This window comes from Pelophylax lessonae (genome assembly GCF_965119305.1).
Source record: "Pelophylax lessonae genome assembly, chromosome: 2".
Classification (NCBI taxonomy): domain Eukaryota; kingdom Metazoa; phylum Chordata; class Amphibia; order Anura; family Ranidae; genus Pelophylax; species Pelophylax lessonae.
This window is the reverse complement of record NC_138769.1, coordinates 293,625,988-293,639,986: the sequence shown is the minus strand read 5'-3', so window position 1 is coordinate 293,639,986 and position 13,999 is coordinate 293,625,988. Positions and strand designations below refer to the sequence as shown.

The 13,999-nt window shown below is 45.0% G+C and overlaps 1 protein-coding gene across 1 annotated transcript in view; it reads left to right on the top strand.

Moving 5' to 3' along the window:
* The window catches only part of MED20 (mediator complex subunit 20), a 49,024-nt gene extending 38,530 nt beyond the window's left edge, over positions 1-10,494 (top strand). Inside the window, exon 4 of the mRNA XM_082244733.1 lies at positions 10,076-10,494. Coding sequence (XP_082100859.1) covers positions 10,076-10,294 — 219 coding nt within the window. The 3' untranslated portion in view covers positions 10,295-10,494. The remainder of the gene's footprint in view (positions 1-10,075) is intronic.
* Positions 10,495-13,999: the final 3,505 nt, after the last annotated feature.

The following is a 13,999-nucleotide window of genomic DNA, read 5'->3' as shown; positions in this document are numbered from 1 at the left end:
CGCTTGCAGTGGGAAGGAAGTCGTCGCCTCCCGGACAAAGCATCATCCCGGAAGGCGGCGAACAATCCTCCCCATATAGGGGCGCGAGATGGAATCACGTGCCGAGCGTAGTGGCGTCAACAGACGTCACGCGTGCGGCAGTGATGGCGTGACGCCGATGCGCCGTGATAGGACCGCCCACATCGCCCGCGTCCAAACAGGGCGAAGGGGGAGGAGGGGGGCCGCCAGAGCGCATCGCAGCTCCCGGCATGGAACAATGCCTATCTGATAGGACCAAATTATAGCAAAACAGAACATGTCACTGTACACATATTGATAGGACCAGCTGTAAAGCCAATAGGGAATACAATGCAGGCAAACCGCCTGACATTACAACCAAACTGCAGCCACACACTTCCATCCCTAAATCATTAAACAAAGAATTGAACCGAGGTTCAGAAGGTGGGACTTTAAATGAGGCTCTACCTAATAGGGGCAAGATGCCTCCATCCCTATTCATGTTGAATATGAGGGGAATATCATAACAAAGCAATAAATAAATATAATACATCAGGCAGTGGGCTTGTACGGAGATAATAATAACATAGAAGCATAGTAATATAGCAGTAATTATTGTACATCAGTACATTGGAGCCCACTGCCTACAAAAAGGTACAAAAATGGGGGAACGGTAAAAGAAGGGGGGAAAATGGGACTTTAAATGAAGTGTGAGGACATGCAGTTGGTAATAATTGTTTAGAGAACATTGATAAAAAATAAAACAGGTTTATTATTACATATAAACTTGTGTAACATTGCATCAATTGCATAGTACATGCATATTGTATTGGCAGATCATGGTACAGTACAGAGCATAATATCGAAAACACATGATGTAATAGACTTGTACATAGGTTCCTTGGTAGCTATGGGTACATATTGTAGAATCCAAATCGTAGTAGAGTAGATGCATCGATAAAAAGCTCGACGCGTTTCGTGGACATGACCACTTTATCAAGAGCAGGTGCATCATAGAATATATATAAATATACAGCAGTAGAATCAGTATGCAAGACTAAGAGAACATCATGTAGCTTGGGTCAAGAGGGCAACATGTCCACACCGGGAGCTGAGGGAGTCCAACCAGCAGCCACATGGGGTACATCAAGAGGACATTCATAGAGAGGAAGTGTATCCAAGATATTAACAAGGGGGCGGTTTCAAAATAGCAGTCACCAAAGTAATCTGTAGGGGTGAGTACAAAAATATGAATAAATATTCAAAAAATGGTGACATTAATAGTAGTGTGACTTAAAGAATGATAGGTAAAGAAGGTTTCTTACAAAAAGGTAGGATACCAAAACAGTGATGTAAGTGGCCTATGCCAAAGAGGTATGGTGATAAGTATGGGGAAAAAGTGAACATAGAGAAGATAGGTATGGAGTACCATAGGAACCAATAGGCATTGACATAGAAAGAGTACCACTGCCAAGAGACCCAATAATGAGAGTGAGACCAGAAAAGCTAGTGAACAAAAAGGGGGGGGGAGTGTCCAAATCAAGTACCCGAGTCAGTCATGGTTGAGCTCCCAGCGTCACGTCCACGCTTGCAGTGGGAAGGAAGTCGTCGCCTCCCGGACAAAGCATCATCCCGGAAGGCGGCGAACAATCCTCCCCATATAGGGGCGCGAGATGGAATCACGTGCCGAGCGTAGTGGCGTCAACAGACGTCACGCGTGCGGCAGTGATGGCGTGACGCCGATGCGCCGTGATAGGACCGCCCACATCGCCCGCGTCCAAACAGGGCGAAGGGGGAGGAGGGGGGCCGCCAGAGCGCATCGCAGCTCCCGGCATGGAACAATGCCTATCTGATAGGACCAAATTATAGCAAAACAGAACATGTCACTGTACACATATTGATAGGACCAGCTGTAAAGCCAATAGGGAATACAATGCAGGCAAACCGCCTGACATTACAACCAAACTGCAGCCACACACTTCCATCCCTAAATCATTAAACAAAGAATTGAACCGAGGTTCAGAAGGTGGGACTTTAAATGAGGCTCTACCTAGTAGGGGCAAGATGCCTCCATCCCTATTCATGTTGAATATGAGGGGAATATCATAACAAAGCAATAAATAAATATAATACATCAGGCAGTGGGCTTGTACGGAGATAATAATAACATAGAAGCATAGTAATATAGCAGTAATTATTGTACATCAGTACATTGGAGCCCACTGCCTACAAAAAGGTACAAAAATGGGGGAACGGTAAAAGAAGGGGGGAAAATGGGACTTTAAATGAAGTGTGAGGACATGCAGTTGGTTTGCCCTCTTGACCCAAGCTACATGATGTTCTCTTAGTCTTGCATACTGATTCTACTGCTGTATATTTATATATATTCTATGATGCACCTGCTCTTGATAAAGTGGTCATGTCCACGAAACGCGTCGAGCTTTTTATCGATGCATCTACTCTACTACGATTTGGATTCTACAATATGTACCCATAGCTACCAAGGAACCTATGTACAAGTCTATTACATCATGTGTTTTCGATATTATGCTCTGTACTGTACCATGATCTGCCAATACAATATGCATGTACTATGCAATTGATGCAATGTTACACAAGTTTATATGTAATAATAAACCTGTTTTATTTTTTATCAATGTTCTCTAAACAATTATTACCAACTGCATGTCCTCACACTTCATTTAAAGTCCCATTTTCCCCCCTTCTTTTACCGTTCCCCCATTTTTGTACCTTTTTGTAGGCAGTGGGCTCCAATGTACTGATGTACAATAATTACTGCTATATTACTATGCTTCTATGTTATTATTATCTCCGTACAAGCCCACTGCCTGATGTATTATATTTATTTATTAAATAGTATGTAGGGCAGTGAAGAGAGGTCAGTAGGATCAGTAGGATGTTGGGTAGTGTACAAAGGTCAGTAGGATGGTAGGGCAGTGTACAGAGGTCAGTAATAATTAAAAATGAAAGGTCTGGTGCTGCCAGTGACCAGGGTCGTCTTTAATATTGTTTGGGCCCTGGGAAAGCATTTTCTTGGGCCCCCCACACATGCAACTTCGCTCCCCACCTCAAAAAACAAACACACGCTCTGTACCCCCCTGTCCACAGCCACCTCTGTACACCCATCCACAGCCACCTCTGTACAACCCCCTCCCCCCCCCCATCCACAGCCACCTCTTAAACCCCCCCCCCCGTCCACAGCCACCTCTGTATGCCCCCTGTCCACAGCCACCTTTGTACCACAGCCATCTCTGGACCCCCCTCCTGTCCACAGCCACCTCTGTACCCCCCCCCCCCCCCACCTTGCCATAGCCACCTCTGTACCACAGCCACCTCTGTACCCTCCACCCTGTCCACAGCCACCTCTGAACCCCCCCCCCCCCTTTTCCACAACCACCTCTGTATTCCCCTTTTGTAGTTCTCACCTCTTTTAACCACTTGCCGACCGCTCACATTGAGTGTACTGCGGCAAAGTGGCTCGATTCCGTCCAGTGACGTAGACCTACGTCGCTGGACTCCTCTCCTCCTGGGCGGCGTGCGCTCGCCGCCGGAGGCTCGCTCCCACTGTATTCAGACACAGCGGGAGTCGGACCAAGGGAGGAGAGGCGGTGATCACTGCCGCTCTTCCCCGATCGTCGGGGACCGAGTGAGGAAATCCGCCCGCTTGTGTAAACAAAGCGGGCGGATCTCCTATGTGACAGGCACGGACAGATTACAGGATTCAGCATAGCTGAACCTGCGATCTGTGCCTGTGTCACACAATCCCCTCCCCCCACACACGTCAGTAAGCACCAGGCATACATTTAACCCCTTGATCACCAATAAAGTTAACCCCTTCCCTGCCAGTGTCATTATTACAGTAACAGTGCATATTTATAGCACTGATTACTGTAGTAATGTCACTGGTCCCCCCAAAAGTGTCAAAAATGTCAGTCAAGGGTCCGATGTGTCCGCCGTATTGTCGCAGTCCCGCAAAACAAAATCGCAGATTGCCGCCATTACTAGTTAAAAAAAAAAAACAATAAAAATGACATCTTTCCCGTAGTTAGTAGCTGCGATAACTTTTGCGCAAACCAATCAAAATACGCTTATTGCGATTTTTTTTTTTTTTTTTTTCTTTACCAAACATATGTAGCAGAAAACAAATTGGCCTAAAATGTTAAATTTCATATAAAAAAAAAAAAATGTGAAAAATATTTATTTTTTCAAAATTGTTGCTCTTTTTTTGTTTCTAGCGCAAAAAGTAAAAATCGCACAGGTGATCAAATACCACCAAAAGAAAGCTCTATTTGTGGGGGGGGGAAAAGGACATCAATCTAATTTGGGTACAGCGTCACAGGACCGCGCAATTGTCCATTAAAGTAACACAGTGACAAATCGCAAAATATGGCCTGGTCAGGAATGGGGTAAAATCTTCCAGTTTTAAAGCGGTTAAAAATATGCTCTTTGAGAATTTTTTTGTCAAAGACATGTAGCTAAATATATGACAAAAATTGAATATATTGGATATTTTTTAACTGTCAAAGTAGAAAAATATTGTTATTTTTTTAAAATTGTTGCTCTTTTTTTTATTATCGCACAAAATGAAAAGCGCAGAGGTGATCAAATACCACCAAAAGAAAGCTTGGTTTGTGGGAAAAAAAGGACGTACATTTCGTTTGGGTACGGCGTTGCATGACCGCGCAATTGTCAGTTAGTCGCACAGTGACAAGTTGCATAAAGTGGCCTGGACGTAAAGCAGGAAAATCCTCCGGTGGTAAAGTATTTAAAAACAAATTCACCCCCCTCCTTCTCATCCTCACAGCGATGCTGCACCATTCTGTTATGTGTGTGCGCACTCTTTTTCCAGCACACACAGTGCAGTCTCAACCTATCAGATCTGTAGCATACAGCCAGAACACTTCACTCTGTTCTGTGCTATAGATGTCTGAGAGGCAGGGTGGGGGCGGGGGAGCACGGCGAGCTGCTCTGACTCACTCCCTGACAGGACGAGCCGGCTCTACACATAAAGCCCACAGCTGTGCTTCTTCCCTGTCAGTGTGTCCGCTTGTGTTAACCTGCCTGGAAGAGAAAACAGGGGAGGACGGGACAGCTATATTTGTGACTGCTAAACCAGAAGAGCTATTTGAGGGCAGCACGGGCTCCAGGAGCAAGCTGCTTTGGGCCCCCAACAATACCAGGGTCCTGGGCAGATGCCCCTTTTGACCTGAGTTAAAGACGGCCCTGCCAGTGACACACCTCCATCCCTATAAACATATGCAACAGAGGAGGATTTAGCCGTGGGACTTTAAATGAGGTGAACACTGGTGGCCAATGAGAAGTAAACATATTGACTGAATTCATTCAAAAGTAAACAGGATAATCCTCATATACAAAGTGCATAGAAAAAATGCCAAATTGATTAGTAATAATTACATGGTATAATACATGCTTGAAGATTACAATTGTGTTGACACATGATGGTACAGAGGCATCTTTAAAATTCAACGCGTTTCATGAGCTACCGCTTACTTCTTCAGGAGTGGATGCACATAAAACAGGTCAATAGTGGTAGACTCACGGAGTCATATGAGCATATGAGATATTCAGAACAAATGACGTCTCCCTTTTATCCTACTCCACTTCTTCAGTGTAACACCCGGTATCAATGTAATGCGCCATCCATCCATGTCTCCATGCTTTATTTTGCTGTGAAATTACTTCTCCTCTTAGCTCAGGCATGCAGGCAGGAAGGTGTGCTTAGCTGAGAAAACCCTCCTGAAGACTCCTGGGATGTATGACATCATTTGTCTAGGCATGGAAACCAGGAAGTAATAAAACCGAAGGATGCAAAATCTGGTGCCAAAGGTTCAGAGGTCAGTAGTAGGGTAAGGCAGTGTACAGAGGTCATCACTAGGTAGGGCAGTGTACATAGGTCAGTAGGATAAAGAAAAAGTGTACAGAGGTCAGCGGTATGAAGAGCAGTGTATAGGGATCAGTAGGGCAGAAGACGGGGGTCAGGAGGGTACAGTGCCTTGCGAAAGTATTCGGCCCCCTTGAACTTTGCAACCTTTTTGCCACATTTCAGGCTTCAAACCTAAAGATGTAAAACTGTAATTTTTTGTGAAGAATCAACAACAAGTGGGACACAATCATGAAGTGGAACGAAATTTATTGGCTATTTCAAACTTTAACAAATAAAAAACTGAAAAATTGGGCGTGCAAAATTATTCAGCCCCTTTACTTTCAATGCAGCAAACTCTCGCCAGAAGTTCAGTGAGGATCTCTGAATGATCCAATGTTGACCTAAATGACCAATGATGATAAAAAGAAAAGGTTGCAAAGTTCAAGGGGGCCGAATACTTTCGCAAGGCACTGTATGTTGTGTGTGGGGGGGGGGGGGGAGGGCACGGTACTAGGACCTCAGGAGGGCAGAGTACTGGGGGGAACAGGAGAACAGTACAGGATGGTTAGGAGGGTATGGTATTAGGGGGGCTAGAAGGCCATGGTACTGGGAGCTCAAGAGTGCAGAGTACAGGGGTCAGGAGGGTATGGTGCAGGGGCCCAGGATGACACTATGGGGGGAAGTCAGGAGGACATGGTTCAAAAAGGTCAGGAGGAAGGCATGGTGCAGGGGGGTTAGGAGGGTATAGTATTGGGGGGGGGGGGGGGTCAGTAAGGTACAAAAGTTTTTTTTTTTTTTTTTTTACTTATGCAGAGTGGCGCAGGGAAGCTGTCACTACAGAGTTGCATGTTCAGATCCCCACTGGCACTGGCCCTCCTCTCACATATCACCCACAAGTGCCTTGGCTGGATAGGAGGGAGAGGGCAGGTAGAGGCACGCATTGCAGTCAGTGGAAGAGCTCAGGCATGTTCGGCCACAAGCCCAAACTTTCCCTAGCTATTTCAGAGGCTTTCCCCACCCCGCTGTCGGGGAAAGAACACAGTGTCGGCAACCTGGGGATCTGTTTGCCATCCACTTGTCATGTGCATGCAGTCCACAGGTGGATCGCAAACAAAGGGTTGCAAAAACCAGCTTTAAACAGTGGATCCACTCACAGGCAGATTTCATATAAAGATGGAAAATGTGCAATAAGATGTGATTTTAGTGTGTGAAAAAAATATTCTCAACTATACGATTCTATACCTTTTGGCCAGTTCAAATAGGTTTGACAAAATAATTCAGAAAATGGAAAACCAGGGACCTGATTCTTAAACTGTAATAACCCTCGGAGATATTTTTGTTGCATTCAGAAATGTAGTGTATAGAGGTAATTATCCGTATTTAAGATATCCAGTCAATTCTGGTTTTATATATATATATATATATATATATATATATATATATATATATATATATATATATATATATATATACAAATGTGTAGCGCTAATGCATATACAATTGGCGTGTGAAACCAAAAAATATATAATAATAAAACTCAAAAATGTTGTAAATCCCACTCATGAAAAGCAGTGAAAAAATTCCATAGATGATATAAAAAATTTCTATATTAAAACAGTCCAAAGAAAAAATGGAAATAATGTGCTCAAAAAGAATAGAAGAAGATGGCAAAATAGTCCCAATAGAATCCAATAGGACGATCCTTGTATCACCCGTGAGTAATTAATACAATGAGCTGCTTACCAGACCCTTAAGGTCTTCAGGCATATGGACAATCACAGACAGGCAGATATCATAGGTAAAGGATTCATCAGGAATACACTTCTCATATGTAGGGACCAGGCTCCAATGATGGTATAATGGAGAGTTATCATGAGAATATAGCCCATATATGGTCCCAAGGAGAAAAGAAAGGGGCACATAGCGTGATACCGTTTAAAATTATGACACTGTTTATTTAAAATTGCACTTACTAGATAAAAAGGACATGTCAGCAGCGTGTAACGGCATATAGCATAGGCAGAGACAAGGCTGCGGCGTCCCGCAGATACAATGGAGGCTCGGACCGAATGTTGGGTGCGTGGCTTCGTCACGTCTGGAACCACCCGACTAGTTTCGTCATAGGTTGACTTCTTCCGGGGCCTGGTTAGCAGCTTTTTCTTTTTTCTATCACCTTATTCACATTTATTTAGCGCAGAAATATTTTAGATTTTTACTGAATTCTGGTTATATCGTAACACTTCCTTTTTAGATGCACCAAAACAAAACAAGAAAATAGGAGATTTTTGTACTCACTGTAAAATTATTTTCTCAGAGTTTACTAAGGGACACAGATCCAACCCTTCTGTGTTTGTGATGCTCTTGGCACTGCTTTGTTACAAAATCCAGGTACAGTGTATCTGGAAAGTATTAACATCGCTTCACTTGTTCCACATTTTGTTCTGTTACAGCCTTATTCCAAAATGGATTCTATTCATTATTTTCCTCAGAAATTCTACAAACAATACTCCATAATGACAACGTGAAAGAAGTTTGAAAACTTTGCAGATTTTATTCAAAATAAAAAGGGAAACAAATCACATGTACATAAGTATTCACAGCCTTTGCTCAATACTTTGAAGCACCTTTGGCACCGATTACAGCCTCAAGTCTTTTTGAGTATGATGCTACAAACTTGGCACACCTATTTTTGGGCAGTTTCTCCCATTCTTTGCAAGACCTCTCAAGCTCCATTAGGTTGGATGGGGAGCATCAGTGCACAGCCATTTTCAAATCGCTCTAGAGATGTTCAATTGGGTTAAAGTCTAGGCTCTGGCTGGGCCACTCAAGACATTCACAGAGTTGTCCCGTAGCCACTCCTTTGTTATTTTGGCTGTGTGCATAGGGTTGTTGTCCTGTTGGAAGATTAACTTTCACCCCAGTCTGAGGTCCAGAGCGCTCTGTTTTCATCAGGGATGTCTCTGTACATTGCTGCATTCATCTTTCCCTCGTTCCTGACTAGTCTCACAATTCCTGCCGCTGAAAAACATCCCCACAGTATGATGCTGCCACCATCATGCTTCACTGTAAGGATGGTATTGGCCAGGTAATGAGCAGTGCATGGTTTCCTCCAGACATGACGCTTACCATTCAGACCAGAGAATTTTGTTTCTCATAGTTACATAGTTAGCGAGGCTGAAAAAATGTCTGAGAGTCCTTCAGGTGCCTTTTGGCAAACTCCAGATGGGCTGTCATGTGCCTTTTACTGAGGATTGGCTTCTGTCTTGCCACTCTAAGATATAGGCCTGATTGGTGGAGTACTGCAGAGATGGTTGTTCTTCTGGAAGGTTCTCCTCTCTTCACAAAGAAATGCTGGAGCTCTGGAAGAGTGACCATCGGGTTCTTGGTCACCTCCTTGACTAAGCCCTTCTCCCCTGATCGATCAGTTTTGCCTGGCGGCCTGCTCCAGCAAGAGTCCTGGTGGTTCCAGACTTCTTCCATTTATGGATGATGCAGGCCATTGCGCTCACTGGGACCTCCAATGCTTCAGAAATTTTGCTGTATCCTTCCCCAGATCTGTGCCTCCATACAATCCTGTCTCAGAGATCTACAGTCAATTCATTGGACTTCATGGCTTGGTCTGTGTTCTGACATGTTAACTGTGGGACCTTATATAGACAGGTGTCTGCCTTTCCAAATCATGTCCAGTCAACTGCATTTACCACAGGTGGACACCAAGTTGTAGAAACCTCTCAAGGATGATCAGTGAAAACAGGATGCACCTGAGCTTAATTTTGAGTGTCATGGCATAGGCTTTGAATACTTATGTACATGTGATTTATTTTTTTTTAATTCAATTTTTATTTTTAATACATTTGCAAAGATTTCAAACAAACGTCTTTCCCGTCGTGGTTATGGGGTATTGTTTGTAGAATTTTGTGCTGGGAATACTTTCCGGATGCACTGTATGCTGGGAGTGGGAAGGGCTATACCAGCCTGGTCATTGCTTGTTTTTTGTTTGCCAGTGTCCAAGACAGCCGTATAACCCAAATTTCTCTGAATCTTGTATCCCTAAACGAACTCCAAGAACAGATTTAGTGTGATCTTTTAAATCCTATTATGCACTGCATATTTAAGTAGACATGGTAAAGGATCATGATTATAACTCATCTACTATTTTGTTTTTTTCCCCAGGTGGATTACTGTCCCTGTGCTGTGCCAGGTGACTGCTGGAACCTCATGATGGAATTTATGCAGATGTTTATGGGCAGTCATGCTCCATCTGTTCCCCCTGTTTTTAGTGCCAAACATGATGCACTTTACACCCCTGGAGACACTATGATGCAGTACATGGAGCTCCTAAACAAGATCCGCAAGCAACAGCAGGGTACAGTTGCTGGAATGAGATTATGACAGGGTCTCAGCCATCTAACTTTTATGCTGGAATGTGGACAAATATGCTGTTACTCCATGCTCTTCTGTATTCTTGGATATGTGCTAAACAGCAAATGACGATTTCCTTAAGACTGATGATCTAATGTATGGGACCTAGGAAGACCAGCTTGGACACCTGGTTAAGTTAGCTGAAATAAAGTCTTCTACATTTGAACAGATGTTACTGACTCAGAACCTCATTACCACTTGGTTCTCAAATCACTTCAACCAATCACTTGAACAAGAAATCCTAACCTTAAAAATAGTAATTTGTCACTAATATGGTTTATGAGACTTGGTGCTTAGAGACATTTTAAGTTTAGGTTTTGTCTCAGGCTTTTTGTGATACCTTTTAGTGTTCTCCAGGAATTCAACAAGGATTTCTTAAAATTGAACCTTAAGGTTCCTAAATTGCGGTTGGTTGTTTGTTTTTCTCTTTTGTTCATTGACGAAAACAGCTCCTTATCATCTTCACCTATGGGTTATACTGCCCCCTGTATGGGTAGGACACTAGGCAGGAAAAAGCTTGACTACGCCTATGGGGCAGTCCCAGGGAGTATACTCCCACTCTCAGCTATAGGCACTCTGTCTTTTTCTGCTTGGTCAGGAGTAAGGACCTAATTCCTTGCTAGGATCTCTAGTCCTGGCAATTTTTTTTCCTTTTTAAGATTAATTTTTTCCTATCTTTTGTTATTTTGTTCCTGTGAGACTCTACAATCAACTGCCGGACTCGGCGTCGGATTGGATAATCTAGATCCAGAGGGTCCCCCCGTCTGGCCAGCGAGCGCGTGCGGGCTTCAGCTCTGCACTAGGTCGGCCCTGACATAGCCCTGGACGGGCTCTGGTCTGCAAGTTAAACGTTTCGCAAGGGTGCATACGACCTGGCCTCGCCTTAGATTCAACGTTCCTCCTAGCCAACAGCCACCCACATTCCGATTAAGCGGTGGTTTTTCAAGATTGATGCCCACCCTGTTCCTGGTATGGTAAGTAGCTATACCCCCTCTTCCCCTGGAGGGTTTTGTGGTGGGCCCCCTCTCCCCCCCCCCCCCCCCGGTGAGGTTATGAGCCGGCTTTTGCCACATGCTCTTAAGGGGGGCTTGTTGGGAGTTGCTGCTGGCCGGGTTTTTCCTGGTGCGCAACGGGAGGTTAAGCAGGTTTCCACGCCACCCTGGGGGTTGGTGACTAGGGCAGGGATGTCCTCTGGGCTCCCCGCTGCAGATGTTGGGCTGGGGGAGCGGATGGTTTAGCAACTACGGGTCCGTGCCTAATATTTAGGCCGTGGCTTTGCGGCCTACTGGTCGGAAACTATGTGGGGTGGCCCCAGTGAGGATGACTGAAGCCACTACACTCCGTTTGGGCCCGTTTTGGGCGGACTGACCATTCTGGCACTCGGGCAGGGCCAGTAGGGGGCCCCCGCAGGGAGTTAATAGCGGGATTAGCACACTGCAGCTATGGTCCGTTTTGAAAGTGGGCAGCAGCGGAAGGGTAAGTGAAGGTGGCTGGGAAAAGCAGGTCTTAGGGATTTGGCGGGTGTTAAGGAGGAAATCTGAAGCAGCGGTGAAGATGAACATCAAAGGATCGGGTCTGGTGAGCTGGTATTTACTCCTTACACAGACTCCCGTGTCTAAATCGAGTGACAGTGTATATATCTTGTCCAGACTCTTATCTGTGCACTTGCTATCCCTGGCAGGCCCAGGCCACTGTTTGCTCCCAGCACACAGATCCATTTAACCCTTGATACACCTACCAGTTTTACAGTTTATGAGCTTGATGCTCCATTGATTTAAATACTGCACTGACTCTAAAGCTCATACAGTGGCTCACATTCAGTATATATATTCCCCCAGTCTCATGAACGGAGATAAGCTGCTCAAACTGCATTTACTGTTTACTAACCTGCTTACCTACTAACTTCTTCAAACCCATTTACTTCAGCCTTTTTTTTTATGCTGGCACTTCTGTACTCTGCCACAATCTGCTTCAATAATTACCTGCTAACTCCTGCAAATGCTATTAAATACAACAGAGCGTGTATTTATTGCTTGCACCTCTGCATATTGCTGCAATTTCCTTATCACTGTGATCTATATGACAGAATGCTTTAATATGCTATGTGACATCTATTTTGATCATTCCTGGTTACAACTCTAACTCACAGCAAACGTGTTCACATAGTGATTTCCTCACATAACTGGAAATGAATACGCTGCATAAGATATACTGTATGCCACATTCGTCTTCAGTGAATGAACTTTGACATCTTCAGTTTGAGTATTTATTACAGTCCTTCAAATACAATTCCTGTAGGTGCACTTTTATCAGGAAGCATTAGGTGTGCAAATATTCTGGAGTAATAAGATAATTCCCTCTTCTCTCACCCATGCAATAATTATCCATGATATCCATTGGTATTTTTGGTTACAGTGACCACACACAAATTGTGAGTTGGTGCTCAAGGTCAATATTGGAACACTACTGTATTATTGTTTTTTTGTGTATGTCCAGTGCCTTGAAAAAGTATTCATACCCTTTGAAATGTTCCACATTTTGTCATGTTAAAACCAAAAACGTAAATTTATTTTCTCTATCGTTCATTGACGGACACAGTTCTCTCTGATTCATATCAGTAGGGTAATACTGCCCCCTACAAGAGTAGGACACTAGGCAGAAAAAAGTTCTGGCTATGCCTTTGGGCAGTCCCGGAGGGTATACCCTCTCTCTTCCTGCATAGGATGCCAGTTTTAATCTGTCTAGTCAGGATTAAGGACCTAGTTCCTTGCTTGGGATCTTTGGTCCTGGCATAGAAGTAATTTTTTTTATGTAGATTTTTTTTTTTAGCTAGTCTTTTTTTTCCGAGCGCTTGCAGGCCTTAGCTCCGTGCTGGGTCGGCTGCGACATGGTCCCGCTGGACGGGGACTGGCCCCGCGAGTTAAACGTCTCGCCAGGACGCACACGACAGAGTCTAGGCTGATGTTGCAGCGTTCCTATTTGGCCGGCAGCCCCCCTACTCTGGTGGCGTGGGGTCCTGTCATGAGATGGTGCCGGCCTGCGTTCCCGGTATGGTAAGCAAACGTCCCCCCCCCCCCCTTCCCTGGCAGATTTTGGGGTGGACGCGGGCCCTCTCTCTGGGATGGTCGGACCCTCACACTCCTGGGTTCCCTCTGTCCTGTTGTGACCCCCCTCCTCTCCACCACCCCACCTTACCCCCCCTCCCACGTGGGGGACTCTTTGGGCCTACCTGAGGTGGGGGCCTAGTTTGCAGGCCGCATGGGGGGCCTGGGAATGCGCTGTCCGCGGCGCTCGACTGATCCTGCAGGGGGGGGCCCTTGGTGGGGTTTTCTGCTGTGGATGGGCGTTTGGGGGGGTCCCCCTGTGGCCTGCGATTCGCGGGGCTGCCATTTTGTTGTAGCCTCTGTCTGCTTCTATGGGAGCGGCCATCTTGGCACACCCGTTTTCAGCCATTTTGTGGTCGATTTTTTGCTGTGGAGGCCAGTGGGAGTGCCTGGAGGACAGTGTGTTATGAGGGTGGTCTCTCCCTCTCTGTGGGGGTCTGTTAGCGCGCGCCTGACCTCCGGGAGGAGCTGTGGGGCCGCTTAAAAAAATAAATAAAAGTCATTTTTGCCTTTTTTTTTTTTTTAAAGTTGCTGGCGGGTTCCTCAAAAAAAATCCCCAAGCTTTGAACAT